General features: G+C 37.8%; 1 protein-coding gene across 1 annotated transcript in view; it reads left to right on the top strand.

Annotated features, from left to right (window-relative positions):
- cdh13 (cadherin 13, H-cadherin (heart)) overlaps window positions 1-22,987 on the top strand; it is a 370,859-nt gene that overhangs the window by 253,039 nt on the left and 94,833 nt on the right. Inside the window, exon 7 of the mRNA XM_084409426.1 lies at window positions 6,759-6,937. Within this exon, the coding sequence (XP_084265552.1) occupies window positions 6,759-6,937 (179 nt within the window). The remainder of the gene's footprint in view (window positions 1-6,758; window positions 6,938-22,987) is intronic.

A 22,987-nucleotide genomic window follows, 5' to 3' on the forward strand; every position in this document is an offset into this window, starting at 1 on the left:
CAAGTGCAGGTAGTTCATTATTAGCCTTTTACTGGTGCCCCGATGTTCACCTGTTACTTAAATCATCCATGTTCTCAAAATGTGGAGGTTTTACACACTTTGTATTCCCTTTTGGGATCTAAAAAAATGTGCTTTAGAATGAATCAATTATAAATAAGCGCAGAGTGTTCTGTACTCTTTTGCCATTCCAAACCTGTTATTTTTTTATCTCTAGAACACAGAAGGTAAACACAAAAACATTGCTTCGTTAAAATACAACGTTAAAAAGCATCATACAAGTATCATAAAAGCAGTCCAGATGACTTGTGCTCTGTCTTTGAAACCATTCGAAATTTAGATTGTTGTTCAGTGATAATCTTGCCCTCCAGGGAGCTGTTAGCTTATGAAACGGATCATTGACTCAGTGAGTTGAACTCAGAAACTGCATCAGTGAACAAATCAGTCTTTTAAAAATGAATCACTTTCATTGAACTGGTTGATCCATTTCACAAATTGAACTGATTAGTTAAGAAATGATCCAGATGCAACACTTTTTCTCACACAAAGCTATCGTACAGAAGAGTTGTCATATATAGACTACTTTAATGGTGCTTTTTTTGTATCTCTTTGTCACTATGAGCCATTGTTATATGGAAAAGGCTCCATATATGTTTGAAACAATATGAGAGTGAATATATATTGGCAAAAATGTACATTTTGGGTAAACTATTCATCATTTGGAGGGAAATCATGCCTTTCATTTGTTCCATCTTCTTGGTCATGAGAATAATCCGTTAGCTGAGGGCTACTGGTTGAGCAGTAAATGTGTAACCTGCAAAAATTCCTTCCAATTATCATGTTCTCCTTCCCTTAGGTTCAGTGTGTGAAAGTGTGAATGCAGAGTTTCAAGTGTTTCTTCTTTATGCAGCACTGTTTCTGCCTGAGATTACATTTTAAGGGAATGAGTAAATTGCAGAATGCCCAGCGGTTCAGGGGTTTCTATAAAAATGGTGCTTTCTCGCCATGGTGTAATGAAACAATGAGAACGTTGAATAGTCGGACTTTGCCTGCGGACTTCTCTTAGCGCTGAATTTCACTTGAGTGCCTTTAACCAAGGGAGAATAAGTCAGCTGGTCCATTCAGGGCAAGAAGGCAGCAAATTTCACCTCAGTGCTCCATTCCACATTGTAGTCCATTTATCTTTCTCTAGAACTGCTAGATGTATTGAATTACCTCCCAAAATGAAGGGTAATTCCGCTCTGTGCTTTCCTGTTGCTATATAGCAGAGATGGACTATAAAAAGCCATACTTTGTAGAATTTTGTGCTTTTTGAAGTCTTGCACCCCAGACAATACAATAATCAATCAATGTCCCGAAAAATTTGAAACGTGTCCTTAGAATGAATCTTTCTCCGTCTCTGAACAAAAAAAAGTTGTAATTCAGTAGATTTCGGGTGTAAAATTAGCCTCATTATTTGTACACTTTTAACTTAGTCGAAGTCCAAAGTCCAAAGTGCTGTGATCCCTTCATCCAGAAGCTTCACAGTCTGGTTTCCCTGCGGACCGTTCGCCCTTCCTCTCTTTCTCTCTCATCCTGGTATCTAGTCTGATCACTCGCTCACACACACCTGCTCCATCATTATTTCATCCTGTCTCAATCTCTCCCCCGTTCTTCCTATTATAAAGCCCATCACACAGTGCGCTGGCTTCCCCGATGTGAATGAGATCCTGAAGTCATATTGATTTCCCTGGATGTCTATAATAGAGGATGTGCCATGTGTAACACCGGCCTTGTGTTAGCACACTGTAGCCCTTACTTTCTTTTCCAACTTTTTGTTTTTTTTTACAGTACTGTAAAAGAAATGAATTGTTCCTGCTAATGATGTAGTTTTTTAATTTGCACAAGTTGTTTGCATTGTTTTAGCACCTAAAGGAATTATGTAACTGTTAACAATGCAAATCTGGCCGCAAAATTAGCACTGAATGTGATTTGCGGTTCTAAGTGCTAGGTTGACAGGGATCTAGCATACTATTATGTAGTGATTATGTAGTCCGAGACCGGTCTCGAGACCGATTTCTGCTTTCTCTGACTCGTCTCGGACTTGTTCGAGTCTCGGTCTTGACCCTTCAAAGACTCGGTCTTGACTCGGACTCGGCATAGGCGGTCTCGTCCCCATCACTAGTCCACTAGAATACATACCACTAGAAAATGTTAATTTGCTCTGCATGTCCTAACTATGATTAAAAAAGTCAGGGTGGGCTTAACATGTTGATGACAGAGCAGCACTGTTGAAGCAGTTTAGAAAAATAGGCAGAAGATGATGCATGTAGGGATTTTTTTAATGATAGTAAAAGCATAGTCGATATTAAGACGTTAAGACTGCTCCTCTAAACAATTCCCAATCTAGCTTAGTCTGTAGGCCTAACTGTTAATTATTAACTGGGGTGATATTAAATCATGAATATGAAAACTGACATGTTTTTATGGTCTTGGTCTCGACTCCATAAGACTTGCGGACTTGCTTCCTCAAAGACTCGGTCTTGACTCGGACTCGACTGAATTTGAAAACCAACGGACTCGGTCTGGACTCGGACTTGACCCTTCAGAGACTCGGTCTTGACTCGGACTCGGCATAGGCGGTCTCGTCCCCATCACTACTATTATGGGAATGCACAGTATCGCTCCACCACTGAGATTCACGCACCTGAATCGACTCTTTAAAAAGCCCAAACTGTGCTAAACTATACAGTGCACCAATTGCAAAAGCATTTAATTATTGTTTTATTTATTAATACAATTATGTTCTCTTTCCAACGTTGGTTATATTTTTAAAGGAATAGCTTGCTTAAGAAATAAAGGTTTGGGATTTTTTTTTTTTTCTTTGTTTCTTTCTTTTATTTCGAACAAGAAAAGATACAAATAAAAGAAACTAAAATATAAAAATACAATAAGCATGTTGCAACATACCGAAGGAAAAAACAATGCCTATAAAGTATTATAAACTATAATTACAATATGTCCGAAAAGGAGCGAGATGAAGCAGAAACATGTTATTTTTCCCACCCCTTATACACATCTAAATAGTTCCAGTATATATATATTATAGATATGTTCATAGCAAGATAGCAAATATACAGTCATTTTAAACACCAACCAATTTTTTTTACATTTTGCACCAAACAACCCATCACACTATAATCACACATATCCCAATGCAATCAGTATTATAACCCACTCTCACAATCACACCTGTTCATCCTCATGTGTTTTATAAAGTGTTTTCATACAACTTTTTGAACTGTTTAATGTTTGTACAGTGTTTTAACACCTGCTCCAAACCGTTCCACAGCCTCACCCCACAAATAGTGATGCATGAGTTGTTCTTATTTTGAGCTTTTTAAAGTTGAATTTGTCTCTCATGTTATACCCTTTCCATAAACATGCATTTCCTGGAATAATTTTTAGTTTATGCAAAAAAATTATTAAATCTGAATATCACTAAACAATCTGTGGATAAAGCAGCTTTTCCATACAATGATCATTTTCATTTTTGATTAAACTATCCCTAATTGTGCCAGGGCAAATTAAAAATTAAATTCACAATTTGGATTTAAACAGCTATTGCCTTAATTTAAATGTCATTTAAAATTCCGATTTCAATATGTTTAGTGCTTTGTTAAACTAGATTGTATGTACTTAGCAAATAACCCACTGAAATACTTTAACTCACTGCCTTTGAGAAGAAACAAGAAAAAAGAGGGAACAAGAGCAACAGATTGAGAATAAGAAAGAGAAAGAAGAAAACGGGTCTGATTTCTTTGCCTTCTGGCCTGAACTGTCGTTATCAGGATATAAATATGCCTTTTTAATGCCGTGACACACTTTGAGTTGTTATTATGTAAAACCTCTCCTCCACAAAAGCTGAAGGGCCCCGCTTTTTAGCTAGCGCTTGATTTTAGGCAGCTAGGGCCATGTCGAAGTGGAAGGCACCCTGTGGAGAAGCCCACGGTTTTGGATGGTACACCACTGCCTTCGGTTCTGGAGTGGCGCACTGTGATTGGCACCCACCGGGCTTCAGCTGTTGGCAGAAGGCAGAGATGCCCACTAAAATGCCTCGATCTTCCAAACAATACATTCTTCTGCAACATCAGAGAGCGACAGAATGAGAGGATGAGAAGAGTGTGTGCAACAGATAAAGACATTGCTGCAGGTATAGCCACAGCAAGTCTGAATGTTTGGCATGAGAAAAGTCGGGGGGAAAAAATACTTACCTGTCCATACTGCGGTTGATTTCAGCATGCCAACAATGTGCCTTAGTTAATGCAGAGTTAGACACAGAACCTGATATCAAATTAACCGCTTAAGTCAGGCATTTTATGAGACATTATTCATTTCAATGTTCTGCCTCTTGTTCAGTGTGACAAGATGGTGGAATTAAAAGGGAGAAAGAAAGAGCCAGAAAGAAAAAGTCCTCACTCTGACTGATCCCATAGCCCCAATTAGATGAACAGAGTTGATAATACAGTAATGGAGACCCGCAGATTCAAGCCTAGCCATTTCAGGTCCTCCCATTAAACCTTCCAATGTAGTTAACATTGATTCCGGCTTGGCGCTGGGGAGAGTATGGACTTCATAAAGGAAGACAATAGCTCCTGAATTGGGCTCAGCTTTGACATAATTGCCTCATAATTGCGTAGCAGTGATTTGCATTCACTTTCTGGCCCTTCCCATCAGCCAATTAGATCCGCTTGTTGATTTATGTGTGTGCTGATGGGAGCTGATGGCTTTTGTCATGGTTCATATTGATGAGCGCTAAATACCTCAAGGCTTTTTTTTTTTATCTTTATGAGGGTGCAGGAGGACAACATGTTAATAGAACTACAGGAACCAGATTGAACGGTGATTCACTATCAAGTGGTCATGTGGTGATTAGGTTCATTGTGCTATTCAAATATTTGTACAGTTGTACATTTTCTTGATTATAAATATAATCTATACATAAACATCAGAGATAATATATAAAAAAAAATGTTAAGCCCTATTCGGACAGGACTACTTTTCACAGACAGCGATAACTAGACTTACTTTGTGATTCAATACCACGTCCTTAATGGCCACGTTAGGTTTACAGAGTTCCCAATCTTGTCCAGATCAGTATGAAGTAATTGACTCTCAGTTTTAACTCAAATGTCTTTGAATCCTTTTTTTTTTTTTTTAGCTGAGCAATGATGTGCAGTGCTGCTGTAATTCATTCTGACAGAATTTACACTCATTGATTTAACTGAGCTCTAGTGAAAAGACATAAAAGGAACTCTTTATCTTTTTCAAGCAAATGTACTTTTTTCTGTTGTTTAGACATTTCTGAAGGACAAATACAGGTAAAAGAAAAGTTCACTTTAGCTATTTTACATGTTCATATACTAAATATAAATTCAAAAGAAAAAATGATGTGATAGGATAAAAATGAATGCAATTAATTGTACCCTCTGACCTTTATGTTAGGAATGCATTTGCTTTTCTCAGTAAATATTGATATATACTACCATTCAAAAGTTTTGGGTTGGAAAAATGTAATATTGTAGAAAAAAAGTATCTTATTCTCGCCAAGGCTGCATTTATTTGATCGCAAATACAGTAAAAAAGAGTAATATTGTGAAATACTATTACATTGTTTTCTATTTTAATATTTTAAAATGTATTTTATTCCTGTGATGTCAAAGCTGAGTTTTCAGCAGTCTTTAGTGTCACATGATCCTTCAGAAATCATTCTGATATGCTGTTTTGTGCTCATTTATTATTATTATCAATGTTGAAAACAGTTGCCTAATGTTTTTGTAGAAACTATAATACATTTTTTTCATGATTCTTTGATGAATAACATTATGCATGTATTTACTGTCACTTTTAATCTATTTAATGCATCCTTGTTGAATAAAAGTATGAATTTATTTATTAAAAAAAAAAAAAAAAAAAAAAAAAAAAAAGTCTACACCCCAAACTTTGAATGGCAGCGTTTCAATTAATGTGGTTAATTGCCATATGATACATTTTTTCTAGCCTACAACTGACAAGTACAACAAACAAATGACAAGAACAAAACCATCTGAAAACTAACAGGGTTTTTAAACATAAAGTTGCCCTTCATAAAGCTGAGCATGAGTGCTCTCGTCTGGGTGCTTGTCTTTCTGTATGTGTGTGTGAGAGAAAAAGAGGTTGTACGTGTCTGTGTGTGCGCATGCATGGTCGGCACACACTCGAATGTGTGTCAGTGTGTGTATCTGCGAACACGGAGGTCGTATAACTTGGAGTAAACGAACAGTGAAGTGGAACCGCTCGCCTTGACTAGCAGGGTCACGAGAGAGCCCCGCTATGCGCTTCAGCATGTGTAATTAATCATTAGAGGTGTACTTCTTAACCGCAGCCTAATACCATCTCTCTTCCCTTGCAGAAACCCACTTCTCCCTTAATTACTTATAATTGCCTTTTACTCATTCACTCTAAGATGCTAATATTCCTATTTGAGGGTGTTCAGCCCATTTCCTACCCATGTTTTTTGGTGCCTTCTGGATTTATGCCGTACAGTGCAGGAGCTCTCGTAAAGGCTGATCGCGAGGTTAACGTCAGTGATGGAGGCCATTAACTTCAGGAGATAGATATGACTTAGCTTCATGTCACTGTCTGGTCACTGTGACTTTGAGAGGCTCCGGCTCCATTTGCGGCCCACTTTTGCCACATTTGTCTCCATTATAACTCATCGGTTTTCAAATTGTTTTTGGCAGGCACTACAGTGATGACCATGACGGCTTACGACGCAGACGATCCCAACACGGACAACGCTGTGCTGCGCTACATCATCGTGAGACAGCAACCCGATAAACCTTCACCCAATATGTTCTACATCGACCCGGAAAGAGGCGACATTGTCACCGTGATATCACCCCACCAGCTCGATAGAGAGGTATGCGCTTTCTTTGAGTTCCTCTTTTTTTTTATTGTTAGATGGACATAAGCTGTACGTTATTGTATGTTTTCAATTAGTGGTGTATCGTGAATCTTGGGGCCTCCGTATGTACCATAAGACAAAGCCCCCTCCACAGCTGGTGATGTCATGCATAAACTTTTGTATCAGGTGGAAATATTATGATGGAGCTGATGGAGAAAGGCAGTAGTGTTATTTTGGGCAATTTATCCTGCTCTTAAATTCAGTTTTTCTTCTGTAACACTTTACAACAAGATTCAGTTAATAGAGGTTAATGCCTAAGTATATATTCATAACAAACTATGAATGAATATGAAATTAATATGAATGAACAAATAATATATACACTCACTGGCCACTCTATTTACATACTTTTAGTTACACCCGTTTAACTGCTCATTAATGCAAATATCTAATCAGCCAGTCACATGTCAGCAACTCAATGCATTTAGGCATGCAGACATGGTCAGGGCGATCTGCTGAAGTTCAAACTGAGCATCAGACTGGGGAAGAAAGGTGAATTAAGTGACTTTGAACGTGGCATGTTTGTTTGTGCCAGACGGGCTAGTCTGGGTATTTCAGAAACTGTTGATCTACTGAGATTTTCACGAGCAACCATCTCTAGGGTTTACAGAGAATGGTCCAGAAAAGAGGTGAAAATATTCAGTGAGCTGCAGTTCTGTGGGCAAAATGAAAATAACTCAAATAACCATTTGTTACAACTGAGTTCTGCAGAAGAGCATCTCTGAACGCATAACACGTCGAAACCTTGAAGCAGATGGGCTACAGCAGCAGAAGACCACAGCGGGTGCCACTCCTGTTAGCCGAGAACAGGGAATTTAGGCTATAATTTGAATGGACTCACCAAATTAGACTAACATTGCCTGGTCTGATGAGTCTCAATTTCTGCTATGACATTCAGATGGTAGGGTCAGAATTTGGCATGGATCCATTCTGCCTTGTATCAGCGCTTCAGGCTGCTGGTGGTGGTGTTATGGTGTGGGCGATATTTTCTTGGCACTTTTTTGGCCCCTTAGTACTAACTGAGCATCATTTAAAGGCCACGGGCTATTTGAGTATTGTTGCTTACCAAATCCATCACTTTATCACCACAGTGTACTCATTTTCTGATGGCTACTTCCAGGAGGATAACACCATGTCACAAAGCTTAAAACATCTCAAACTGGTATACCTAATAAAGTGGCCAGTGAGTGTGTATAATAATAATAATAATAAAAAAAAAAAAAAAGAAAAAAAAAAAAATATATATATATATATATATATATATATATATAATTATGTTCTTGAATCCTCCTTGTGAGGCAGCACAACTGTTTTCAACTTTGATAATGATAAGAAATATTTTGTTAGCACCAAATCAGCATATTAGAATGATTTCTGAAGGATAATGTTTCTGAAGTGTTGAAAATTCAGCTTTAACATTATATAAATAAATTAGACCATAAAATATATTTAAATTGAAAACATTTCTGTTAAATTGCAATAATAGTTCAAAATATAAGTGTTCTGTTGTATTTGTATAGTTATTAAACGCAGCATTGGTGAGCAAAGATAAAAAGTGTATATAACAATTGTATATATGTGTATATATATACTTGTATATATAACAAATTGAATCTTATTGTAAATTCCTTCCATTCTCCTTTGTTTTTGCTGTTCAGTTTTGAAATACTTTCTATTTATCTTTCAAGATTTCTGTCATTTAGAAATTGTGTCTTTGATGGTCTACAGCAAGTTTACAGCATGCTAACAATGTTAGTTCTGGATTAAAATTTCTCAGCAAACATAAAGGAGAAGGGAAGCTATTTGACCATTCCAGCTATTGTGGAATATCTTTACACAGCTGCTCTGGCATGTCAATCAGCACAGGTCTTGTGTCTGCAAATGAATTTTCCATGTGACACGAATGGTCAATTTATCAAATGTGCTCCAGATATTTAAAAAAAAGACCCATTTGAATGTTTTAAAGACTGGCTGTTTTCTTAAAGCGCCATGAGAATAACCTCTAACAGGAGGGCCGACAGAATGGAGGCTTTCTGTTCAAACCGAGCTGTGCAAATAAGCAAGCATAACAACAGCAAACATGAGGGGCAAATCTGTGGAGAAAAACAATAACTGGTGTGTTTAAATGTTTAACTATCCTCAAACAACCTTTAGAGCAAGTATATTAGAGCAGATTCTTCGGCATATAAAAGCAGTGTTTTTAATGTTGTTAAGAGACAGGAGGTTGGATGAATGCAGGGGAGATGCTACGGTGTCTTGAGGACAGGAGGTGTTAGCGGTGCATGCTAATGAGCAACTGGAGGCAGAGCTTTCCAGCTCCTAAGCAGAGCGAGACAACAGCATGATTGCTTTTTCTGCAGGGTGACGAATGAAGGAACATCAATTCGGCCCGCTGCTGGAAGAGGAATATTAGCTGTTGTCAGACATTTAGAGCATGCTTTAATTGAGGTTATACACACTTATCCACTAGCATCGGCTGTGTCCGACAAGGCCAGTAGAAAACCCCTCAGCTGGAACAGAGCGAAGCCATCATTAAATGCATGTTTGTGTGCAGTCGAGAGCACGTTTGATAGTCGAGTTGACATTATAATTAAAATGTTACATGAAAGGTATCTGAATGTAGCTGTTTATTCTGATTTCTTTATAGTGAAGCACTGGATGTTGACAAACTCTGCTAACTTTCACTGTCACCGCTACATCTTACTGACACCATGCTTCCTCTGCCCGATTCCCACGAGTCTGTGCTTCGTCGCAGTTGATCTCATATGTGTGACAGATGTTTTACACAAAGAGCTCCAGGGGATTTTAGGCGTTTTAAGTAGACAGGTGTGTGACGGGCATGCCGCGTGTGCGGTTCTCTGCTATAATTACAACTAGAGGAGTTTCATTGCCAGAAATTTGTTGGTATTTTGAAAGTTCCCTAACTACACTTTTACAATATTACCTCCATCCACCATGCTGCCTGGAAATTCACTGTAATTGTATACACGCAGAATTGTATAATCTAGTTTGTCTCTGAACTCTCTCAAGCCAAATCTAGTCAAAAGATGCACATTTATTCCTCGCAAGAATCGGACAGGTTGATCTAATTAATTGTATTCATGCTCACATCAAACTATACTGCGATAATGTCAGTTTGGCTAGTTCAGCTAATGGCTTGTCAACAACTTGCGAAAGCATCACGGAGAGAGTTTTCTCAGTGCGCGCATTTCACTTGACAGGTCAAAAGTGCCTGTTCTTTCCGCTATCTTTCAGATCAGCATGCGTGACTAATAGTGTTTGTAGCTTGGTGTTCTAAGCTTCTGGTACAGTACCTGATGTTCCTAATGTAAGATTAATCAGGTAAAACCCTGTTTTATGACATGGTAGCTATCAACTATGTGGGATATAATTTATATTAAATGGAAACCAAAAGCTCCTATATAAGCCCAAATCCGGTTCTCAAATTATCATCTGTCCATGTGCAGCAGACAACCTTTCAAAAAGATGCAAAGGATGATCATCACATGCACCTGTCATGGATTGATCTTTTCCTCTGATCTGATTGGTTCAGAAGCTTGTAGCACTGATCCTACACACATTGCCTTTTGGCGAGGAACACAGAGTAATGTAAATGATCACACGGTGTTTCCTTTTTACCACATTCTGATCATTAACAGGGGGCTGTGTGCCGATGTCTGCATGTGATTATGTGTGAGCATTTAGTTTTGAATGTAGTCAAAAATAGAAGTACTCCTAATTTTATTTTTGTTAATGCAGTTAATTTAATATATTTAATTTAAAATTGTTAATGTATGTTAATTTTTACAGTATGTCATTAATTTAATAAAATGTTTGTATTTAATTCTAAAATTCTAAAAATAATATTTCCCGTTTTTTTCTTGAAATATTTGTAGGGGTGTAACAATATATTGTCACAATATTTCGCAGTACAAAAATGCATCATAATGTATCATGGATAGTGACAATATTTATTGTTCACCCAAAATAAAAATTACTGTGTGAGGAGAGTTTTAGTGTCAGTACTACATTAAACTGCTATAGCCTATATAATGTTGAATATAATGCATAATAATGCAATGGGGGAATATCTGTGGGTCCTGATAATGCCAAATGTCTTATGTTACCAGTAAAATGTGGCCTGCATTATTTTAAATATATCTAGTCAGTGACAGAGTGCAAGCATATTCGTCTAAATAATTCTGTATTTTCAGCTTTAGAATCATGAATATTTTGATTCTAGTGTCACCATTGTCCTGCGTATTGGGTTACCAACACCAAGTCCAAGCCTATTCATTTACACCCACAATGTAATATCAAATTTAGCATTTCAATCAACAGTACATTTGTTGTTAATCTGTTGGCTTGAAGAATCGCAATAATATCTTATCATGAGTTCAGTATCGTGATATCTATTGAATCGTGAAATGAGGGTATCGTTACACCCCTAACGTCTTAGTACTTTTATTTGATTTATAATGTTTATTTTATTAAAAGAAAATCTCAAAATCAATGAGTGGTATTTCATTAGGACACTGAACAAATGATACTCTTTCTTATGATATTTATTATCATAAAAGTTTCATAAGAGTTTTTAATCAGAGGCATGAAATTCTGTTTGAAGTTTAGTTTTCAGTTTTATTTAGACAGGCTGACAGATTGCAGACTCGCTTCGGGGGGTGGTCATCGTAGGACCTCCTCAAACTAATTTCGTTGGTCAGTCTGCTATCGGTGGCTACCCACAGCGCATCTGCTCCCGGTCCTGGCAGTCAGATGCCTGCCACTAAATCTGACAGCCGATTGACAGGCAGAGTAGCTCCACCTTTGTTTCATAAGCCCAAATGACACAGTAGCAAAATAGACATCTTAAAATCAATACCTAGTGACAGAGTTCTGGCAGTCCTCTTATGGAGTATGTCTAATCATTACAGTCCTGCTTCTGATGGCCAGTCTGTGGTCAGATAAGAGCTCTGCTCTGAATCCTAGTGAGCTGTCAACTTTCCTACATAGGCTGAGTTTGACATCAGCGTGCTGTTAAGCTAATGATGCTGGTAAGAATAAAAAACACATATAGCATACAAATATTGAATAAAATAGTATATTTATACCATTAATATATTTTGGTATTTACAAAATATTATCTATCTATTACCATTTCAGTCATATCCGACTCTTGGTGATTGTATGTCCATCTCTTGATATACGTTCATCTCTTGAGAGACTGTCCATTCATTTTTTTGCCAATGATTTTTCCGGGGTAGACCGGCAGGTCTTTCCCCAACTCTCCCCATTACATGGCTTGGGACAATTTAGCGTCTTCAATTCACTTATACTGCATGTTTTTGGATTGTGGGGGAAACCGGAGCACCCGGAGGAAACCCACGCAGACACAGGGAGAACATGCAAACTCCACTTATATTATACTATTATGTATTTTTGATTTTATGCATTTAGCAGACGCTTTTATTGAAAGGGAATTTTGATTGCCTTTTCTACATACAATGTTGCCTCAGTCTTCACATCAGGGATGCACCTACTGTATGTTGCCTTAAAATGCTGTTTTGACAGTTTTGAAACAGAGCTAAAGGTGTGTGTGTGTGTGTGTGTGTGTGTGTGTGTGTGTGTGTGTGTGTGTGTGTGTGTGTGTGTGTGTGTGTGTGTGTGTGTGTGTGTGTGTGTGTGTGTGTGTGTGCGTGCGTGTGTGTGTGTGCAAGAACGATATTATTGCCTCTCAATGGCACATTTAACAGCAATTGTGAGAATATTGTTTCAAGCTCTTACAACCATTTTAATATCACATAATCTATTCATATGTTGCAGGGTTTATGATCAAAGTGTGAATTTTAAAGCTTGTTGGTTTTGTAATAATAAAAATTTAATGCAATGACTTTGCGATTTAAGGCCCATTTTACAAGCTTCATCAAATGAAAATAAACTGCATATAAGCACATCTTTACACACGCCTTATGCGGGCACATGCACTGACACTCAATAGACATCCAATTACTGTGAGGTCGTAGCGTTGTGATTTCCCTTACTGTCGCCACGTTCAGCCAGGACCCAAACGGTCGTTCAAATTACAGCTCCGGCCTCCCCTCCGCGCTCGCCCGCAAAATAGCCTTTTCAGACATGCTTTTTGGACTTCTTTTTAATCTGATCTCTCTCGCATAATTGAATGTCAGTCACCATATGAAGATTCTTCCCCACTCTCAGTTAATGAATCATTGTGTTTGGCAGGACGGCTAGACAAAACAGACAGCAAAATATTTACTCCTGCAGGTGGTTCCTGAGTTATTATGTTATGTCATCTAAATGCAAATATTACAGGGAACGCAGGAGGGGTGTGGGCGGCGATTGAAAATACTGCATTATTGCATGATTTGATGTGCACTTCACTGCATAAAAGATATAAACTGTCATTTACTCAGTCATTATTATGTAAAGATCGAGTTTAGTTGTGTAGGAAATAGACTTGTGAGTGAGTTTTTGCAGGACGGAGAATACTAGGATCGCCCCAGGATTGGTTTTAAATATGCTCTGTCCTTAATTCAGCAAAATCCCCCTCTCTGTTATTCATAATTTTAAATTCATTTTTACCTGGGGCTTTATTAATGATAGCCAAAATTATTCTTCAATATACTTGCATCAGAAATTAGATGGCTGAATTATTTCAGTAGTTATGAGAAGATTTTCACTATAAATGCCATTCAAACTTTTTTTTGTGTGTGTGTGGCTATTTTGTCCCAATGCTGGGAGGCTCTGTCAGAAACATCTGTCAGTTTTATTGTGACACATTGTCATTAGACACATGATGCCAGTCACCAAATGTCAGTGCTGGGCCTTTGACGTTATACTCATGAAAACTTCACCCATTCCATCAAGCCCAGGGGTCTGAAGAACACGAGAAACTCAATCTTATGATAGACTCTAAACTAAACTTTGTCAATTTCTATACACTAGAGAAAGGTGCAATTTTTTTTTCTCTCCTTCGGTTCCAGTCTTGACTTCAGTCAGTCAAGACTTCCAGTCTTGTCATTTTCTCCTACACGTCTACTGTTGCCAATATGTGTGCTCTGCCATGGACAAAAAGGAGGATTTTACATTTTACAGTGTTACTTGGTTGCAACATACTCTTACAGCATTTATTCATGTTGATTAATGGTCAGTTTCTACATTCATTGAAGTTATTTATCATATTTTTATTAATTTATCTATCATAAAACCAGGGTCTTGAAGCAAATGTCTTGATGGTAATGTCTCTGTGTTGGGAAACTCTTGTGAGATTCATCCTAACCTTCCCCTTTGTAGCAGTGAGCGAACAAAGCACTCTCAAGGATTTCAACGGCACAAGAGTTAAAATCTAGACATTTACTTGGTTTAACTAGAGAGCTACTTGACAGCAAGCCAGAAAGTTCAGTTGTGGTCCTAAAGTGCATAAAGCAGGTGGAGTCCATCTTGAGTGATTAAAAATGGCTCCCTCTCTCCTTGCACTCCCTCTCTCCCCTTTCTCCTCTATCACGCCTCTGTCTACTTGCATTAGCGCGGAAATGAGATTCCACTAATTAATTAGATCTCCAAGTGCTAAAGATGAAGATTACATCCCAATGAAGGTTAGGAGTGTCAATCACATTTTTTTCACTAGTTCTGGATTCCTGGAGATAAATTGAGCCCCATGGGAATTGTGGGCAAAAAAAAAAAAAGGTCAGGCCATTAATCCTTCTCCGTTATTAATTGAGCCTCGCTGATCTACTCAGTCAATAAATAGAAAGAAAATGTAAGATGAGTACTGTTGAAATTTGTGGAGAAAGAGGTATAAAAAGGGATAGTTCAAAAAAAAAGAAAAAAAAGAAAAGTACTTGCCCTCATGTTGTTCCAAACCTGCATGACTTCCTTTCTTATGTAGAGCACAAAATAATTTTGAAAAAAAAATATGATGTCATCACTGTCATTGATTACATCACTAGTATTATCCTGTTTTGTCCATACAATGAAAGTCAGTGGATTTTGGACCCCACTGACTTTTATTGTATGGATAAAAGTACTTGAAACATTCTTTAAAGTGTCTAATTTAGTGTTTTGCTGAATAATTTTTTTTTTTTAAATGACATGGAGGTGAATTAATGATAACAGAATTCTCATTTTGTGTCTCTTGAAGATGTTTCTAGGGACCTTCCTGTGAGTTTTACTAACAAGAACTTTCAGAGACACACTCTGATATTGATTACCATTGTCTATGATTCACCTCGATGAACTGAGCAAACAAGTTTAGTACACTCTGAATGTCCATTAGCACAAACCAAAGAGAAAAATACTAAATAGAAAATATAAATAACAGTGGTACTTTTGCCTGCTATGCTGTCCCTTCCCTGAAGAGTTATTGGCACAGAAGTACAGCTCTCAAGTACCCTTTAGCTCTCTTGTTTAGTTCTGGAATCAGCTCTTAACTCCCATTCTGTGTCATAAAGGTGCCAAAGTCCTCATGTTCTCACAGGCAGGCCCGCATGGAGGCCAGTGTCTCTTACAAATGCACCGACTTAGCACTATTGAACTCTCCAGGACTTGGCAGTAACACTTTAAATGTAAAATATGCATCTTTTATGTTACTGGCAAAGAGTTGGGAGTGATCTAAGCACAATCTGTTCCCATAATGGCATAATATAATGGGCAATTGTCTGCATTTATAAGGATTGAGCAGGTAGGTGCTAGTCTCTCCTTATCCCGAGAAGTTCCAAATGTCTCCAATTACCACAACCCTTATGTTCTGGAAGGAAATGATGAGTGGGTATTTTAAATATCTCCAGCTGGCTTGCAAAAGTGTATTGGTGTTTTACTGGGAGCTGTAAAGCCGGGCCACGCCTGAAGAGAGGCGTACAAAACTAAGTACTGAAATACGCCATATTGTGTGAGTGTAAATGGAGAAAAGTAAAGTCTGGTAGACTTCTGATTCCAGCTTTGCTTTAGATCAGAAAACTATAGCTAAGTTGGTCGCACTTTCATCAAACTGTGGAAATAGAGTATCACGCATCAAGGTCAGACTTTAATTCCTGGACATGCCTATCGGCTTGACCGCTCTTCCTGTTAATCCCACCCTAAGAAACCCTCACCTCCCGGCCCACGCCCTGATCTCCAGGGTGGGATGCAGCCATTCAGATTCATGCGTCTCAGATGGTTGTGTGGGTTGAGATAAGAACAGAGCCGGTTGTGTGTTGAGGCAGGAGGACTGAGGGGTAATGAAGTGAGTGATGAGTTTCTTCTCTTACTGACTGAGCTTTGGGTCAGAGATCACCTGGTGTCCATAGAGAGCGAGAGAGTGAGTTACAGCAGATGAGAAAGAGGAATCATTCTTTCTTTCTTTTTTCATTTATCAATCTGACTGGTTGACTCGTGAGGAGGTGGAGAGGAGGATTTGGTCAGATCTGATGGTCCTGAGCGGGTCACTGGGCACGGTTCACAAAAGTAATAGGGTCCTAAAGTAATGCTTTCCTCATGCCAAAACCAGCAATTTTGTTCAGGTTGTGCTGTACTATTTGTCTGAGCGTTATGTTTAAAGTTCTTAAACAAAATCTCTATAAATGGACATTTTCTATTGATGCTTTATACCAAATGTATTTATTTGCATCATTTCACAATGCATTTTGTGAGTAGATGGACATTACTATAGTGTGTGTGTGTGTGCGCGCGCGTGTGTGTGTGTGTGTGTGTGTGTTTGAAATATTTGTGAGCTGATGATGACCTCAGTAATGTAGAGATGATGATGTTCATGGTGATAAATTAAATCATCTTATTTTTTAAATGTAGCCTACCATTTGTATAAAACAGTGCATTTTAAGAACCTAAGGTAGTTTTTGTTTGTTTGAAATGCAGTGCATTTTGTGAGTCAACACAGGTAGAGGATAATGCTGATGTCATTGATAATGTAATGTAATAGAGGTAATTTTTAAATGTACTTTACATTTAATTGCAATTAATTTCGTGAACCAACCCAGTGTAGTTTTTGTTTGTTTGCTTGAATGTATTTTCATTTTTGAGCCAACATGGGTAGTTAGAGGATGTCATCATCAGTGGTGTAATGATAATGGCAGTGCAATAAATTTGCTTATGTTGTAATGCAGTTTTTGTATGGCCGCAATGTACTACCTTGTTCTGGTATAAAACCGCAATTTAAAACTTCTCAGTACATTTCCCCTGCTGATGACAGTGGTGACAGCTGGAGGCGGAGGCATCAGTAGCTATGGGCTATTTTGTCTCTCTGCCAGAGTCTAGAGCGCTTTCCCAAACAGTGGACCCACTGTGCTGGATTCACAGGCTGCGCACTCACATACGCACACACATTTGTCAGAGATGGAATGTCATGTCACTAAGCTCCAACTGTTTTTGTGTGTGCTATGTGTAGAGCAGTGATGGCACTAGAGCAGGGCTATAGCAATATCGCTGTGTCATATTAAAAGAAGTTTAATTCAAAAACACGTCTCGACCCTGGGCTCTTTTTCATTTTGTTTACGTTTTTAAAACACAAGCGTTCTGTGTGCACGGTTTGCTAATTTAGTTAACAGCAGTTTTTTTTTATTCAGCCTGCCTTTACATTGCCTCTGTTGAACAGTACCAGTTCCAGCCATTAGGAGGGACTGTCAGTCAGCAGGCTTCAATAAACCATCATTGATTGAAGGTAGTAATAGAGAATGTCCAGAGAAACTGATAACATATGTCAAAATTAAAAAAAATATTGGAGAGAGTTTTTCCTCACGTGGGTTGCCAGATTGAGGACATGCAACAGGAACGGGCGCAATTGACAGTGGAAAGCAATGAACCTTACACTGTAAGTTGATCAGCTAATGTATCTGCATTTTAATATGTTGGTCATAGAGCTTTTTAGATGTATGTCAAGGCTTTTTATGCCGGGTAGAGTCTGCAATCTCTGACCTAGTTTGTTTGCTGGCTTCCATGGCTACAATGTGTCATGGAACGCACATTTCAAAGTAGAATAACTGGCTGTAGCATTGTTTTTAGGAGAAACAAGTATGTGAACTTAGCATATCTGCAAACATTATGGTATTTTTATGTTTCAGTACAGGAAAAAAATTATAATTCATACAGCACTTTTTAAAGGCACAGTATACAAGTTTTGCGGCTAGAGGTCACTTATTCAAAACAATAACAAAGGCGTAGCTTGATGATGCCGTTAATGAGCATGGAACCATGGGAGTTGTCCCATCCCATACACAAAAGAATTGTATTTGAAATATATTTTCTGGATATGTTTTGGAATATATGCAAATATTTGAAATTGGCCCAATAAATATATTTCATACTTATATTTCATATATTTTTGTTATATTTCAGAATATATTTCAATGTATTTGGAATATATGCCACATATATTTTTGACACTTTTGGGGACCTGTACAGAAAAAAATACATTGAAATATATTCTGAAATATAACAAAAATATATGAAATATAAGTATGAAATATATTTATTGGGCCAATTTCAAATATGTGCATATATTCCAAAACATATCCAGAAAATATATTTCTTTTGTGTATGGGATAGTCCCAAAATTGTGGGCTAATGCAGCACTATTTTACTTGGTCAAAACAATCATACTAAAAAATACATTTAAGTGTGTTGACAGTTATGTTATAATGTTACTTTGTGCATTAGCTCCATGGCATGGGTGGTATGAGACACTTGTTGCACATTGCAGTAAGCTAGATCGATTTTAGAATATCATATTAATATAAGCTGGATGACTTGTGTTGCTAAATGGCATGCAATTAATTTTAAAATATATTGTATGGTGGAGAAAATGCTGTATTACTGTTACTACAAATAAAGCTCTTTCTGATTATGTTATGTTAGCCACTTGACAAAATAGTGTTGTCCCTCTCTGAAGCATGGTACAAGAAAACAAGAAATTCAAACAATAAGACTAAACGTGTTGAGCTAGTATATAACAACGATATAAATAAATAAATAAATGATGAAAATAAAATTGAGCACAGCTATAAAAGAATATTGGTAATGTCTAAACATAAATTCATAAGTAAATCACAACTATAAGCCATTCATTCATTCATTCATTCATTCAGGGGCATGTGTGTTTGTCTGGATACATGGGTATATAGGCTTGTTGTATACTGTATTTAACAACCACACTTTATGTAAAAATTCACCTTTGTGACTCCATAAACACAACATCTGTTCTTATACTGGGGTCAGACACATTAATGAATATGCATGCATTCTACAGTTAAGCTACTGCAAAATTCAGAAGACATTCCTGCAAACTATGAAATACAAAGTTTGAAGTCTTCGGCAAAGATTTTGTTTCCAGGCAATCAACTGAATTATCGATTCTTTTTTCCATATCATTGATCATAGTCACAAATAAGAACAAATGCATCTCATGGTTGCACACTAATGCGGCACACCTTAGAAATAAAGGTGTTAAGTGGGTCCAGATGGAAGGAGAGACTCTTGAACCATGAGTGCTTATGGATGACTGATGGTATGACACTTGCACAAATACCATGGAGACCTTTTCAAAATTCAAAATTGCCAAAATAATCTATTGGCGTGGGCAGACAGCCTTTATCAGTCTATCCAAAGGAGCTTTCTGAAAGGGCAGAGAGGATGGATAGTGAAGGAAAGAGAGTGAGAGAGAGAGCAGATGTTTGGACATTGGGACCTTGCTAGGGCTCAAAGCTACATTAAACAGCTGAGAGAAACTTTGTATTGATTAATACAGTAAGGATTTTGTTGTGAAGACTATTTCAACACTTAGAAAAAGTTAGAATCTCTCCATTGTAACAGTTATTTTGTATACACACACACACACACATACACACATATACACTATATTGCCAAAAGTATTGGGACATCCCTCTAAATCATTGAATTCAGATGTTCCAATCACTTCCATGGCCATAGTTGTATAAAATCAAGCACCTAGACATGCAGACTGCTTCTACAAACATTTGTGAAAGAATGGGTCGCTCTCAGGAGCTCATTGAATTCAAACGTGGTGGCAATAAGTCCATTCGTGAAATTTCCTCACTACTAAATATTCCACGGTCAACTGTTAGTGGTATTATAAAAAAGCGGAAGCAATTGGGAACAACAGCAACTCAGCCAAGAAGTGGTAGGCAACGTAAAATCACAGAGCGGGGTCAATAACTACAGACCTCCAAACTTCGTGTGGCCTTCAGATTAGCTCAAGAACAGTGCGTAGAGAGCTTCATGGGATGGGTTTGGCGGCTGCCAGGAGAGCGGTACTTGCCTGACTGCATTGTGCCAAGTGTAAAGTTTGGTGGAGCAGGGATTATGTTGTGGGGTTGTTTTTTAGGGTTTGGGCTTAGTTCCAGTAAAAGGAACTCTTAATGCATTGCATACCAAGACATTTTGGACAATTTGTGGGAACAGTTTAGGGATGGCCCCTTCCTTTTTCAACATGTGCACAAAGTAAGGTCTATAAATACATGGATGAGGTGTGGAGTAACTTGACTGGCCTGCACAAAGTCCTGAACTCAACCCGATAGAACACCTTTGGGATGAATTCGAGCGGAGACTGCGAGGCCTTCTCGTCCAACTGTCTGACCTCACAAATGCGCTACTAGAAGAATGGTCTAAAGTTCCCATAAACACACTTTATTTAAAAGCCTTCCCAGAAGAGTTGAAGCTGTTATAGCTGCAAAGGGTGGGCCAACTCCACAGTAAACCCTACGGATTAAGAATGGGATGTCATTAAAGTTAATGTGCATGTAAACGCAGACGTACCAAAACTTTTGGCAATAGAGTGTGCATGAGGGACACAAATGGTGTTTGGTTAATGACTCTCTACCGTCTTGTTTCTCTAATATACACACTTTCTCCTAGGTTCTTGTTGAATTAGGAAATTTGCCGTCAGCCAATTTCCTTGGTTCACCCTGCATAGCTCAAAAGATTCTGAATTCTAACACAATTCCATCCATCTCCATTTCCTCCAGGACAAATAAAATAGTAGGAAAAGGACTTTGTCACCTCCAGTACCTCTTTTTTTTTTTTTTTATGAACTGGACCTTCATACTTGTACCACGAAGGAAGGTTGAAAATTTATGGTAAGCATTAATATTTATTGCATTTAAAATCAAATAAGGTCCCTGATTCACCATAAACCAACATTAAGACCTCTCATAAGTCCCATGCTGTTCAAGTTCATAGATAACCACAGACCTGTCATCACATAATTGGCAAAAAATGAGAGCAGAAATGAGCTGAATCCGCACAATGGCTCAACAGTTCCGGCGCCCGTCTCATTCAAATAGAAGTGCCACAGCTTCAACCCATTAGTGTCACCGCAGGGATCTAAGGCACATTATAAGGCTGTCCAAAATATTCACAGTACAGAAAGTGTTCCATATAATTTTGACAGTTCAAAGGGCAAGCACAGGGCAAGCATGAGCCGATTGCTTCCTGGCCAATAAATTTCCATGCTTTCTCTGCCTCTAAAGACATCCGTTATCCTCTTAACTCAGGAGCTGTTGCCTGGGGCCTCTCCGCAGGGGTCGCAGAGGTAATGTTGAAGGAGGGTAACCTCTAGTATGACTTAATTTCCCAATATATGTCTTCATAATGATGGGATGCTGATAGATGATCTCAATTCTGGTTTAGACTGATCTCAGACCAGTGTACATGAACAATTGATCCCCGAGCATGAGGTGAATGTGTAACATTGTGGACTTTAAAGTCAACAAGAAATCAAAATTGACTCGATTTACTTACCAGGGGGTTAAAGTGGGTCCAAATGAAGATGAAAGTGACAGATGTGACTGTGTTAGGGCTGTTCTGCTCACTTTCCCTGTGCTCTTTCTCAGCGAGTAAGATTAATGTTTTAGACATGCTTGAATAGTGCAAGTACATACAATGGCAGTGATCTTGCCCCCTCATACACAAGCACTTTATTGACTATTCTGACCTTGATCGATTTCTTGTTGTGCTGTAAAAAAGGTCTACAAGTAATATAAATGACTGCTGCAAAAGTTGAAGAAGCTAATGCTGCATTTTTAATATACATCACATATTACAAATATCTATCGATCTATCTATCTAGTGTAATTTTGTGCGTCTGATGTTCATGTGACGTTTATCTTTAGAGGTTTGATGCATTGCTGATGGTTTAAAGAAATGTTCTGAGTCTATATAAGTGAAGTTCTTTTCGACAGCATCTGTAGCATGTTCTTGTTTACAACAGAAAATAATTTGGACTCCGTCTCCGCCCTCAGTTTGGGCAAGGGCAAGGCATTTCAGACAGTTTGAAAGCAGATATTTGAGACTAATTCTCTATGAGATTTATAGAATGATTACAACATTTAAATGGGTTATTTGAGCTGTAATTTCTATTGAAGACCTCATTTTTACCTAAAAATGTAAAGAATAAAGTAATTATGAGAATTGAAATAGAAAGTCTCAACTGTGATTTATTTAGTCTAATTGTAGTTTTATAAAGTTAAAATGTTGTACTCTGAGGTGGAGTACAGCTTTCATTCACTTCACTCAATATGTCTGTGCACATATTGAGTGAAAGTCACTATAGGGTTATCAGTTTTATATGTTCATGGCAGTATAAAATTTTTAACTTTACGCAAATTGCAAAAATGTTAACTTTACCACATTGGTCAGCAATTCCATCACACTACTTTTATGTATAACTTCTCCGGTTCCACTTTTGAAACAATATTGTGATACAATGTTTGTGATGCAACCTTGCCCCTTGACTTACAATGTAAATACACTACTTTTTGGTTTTAGAAATTGAGTTTTCTAAGATAATTATCTTCTATGGTATATTTGACATCATGCCACAGATTCTGTTAATAGATCTTGAGTTGTATTGGGCCTTGGGAATTCCACAATGTTATGGATTACATAAACTATATACACTCACCTAAAGGATTATTAGGAACACCTGTTCAATTTCTCATTAATGCAATTATCTAATCAACCAATCACATGGCAGTTGCTTCAATG

Source organism: Rutilus rutilus (genome assembly GCF_951802725.1).
Source record: "Rutilus rutilus genome assembly, chromosome: 5".
NCBI classification, from domain to species: Eukaryota; Metazoa; Chordata; class Actinopteri; order Cypriniformes; family Leuciscidae; genus Rutilus; species Rutilus rutilus.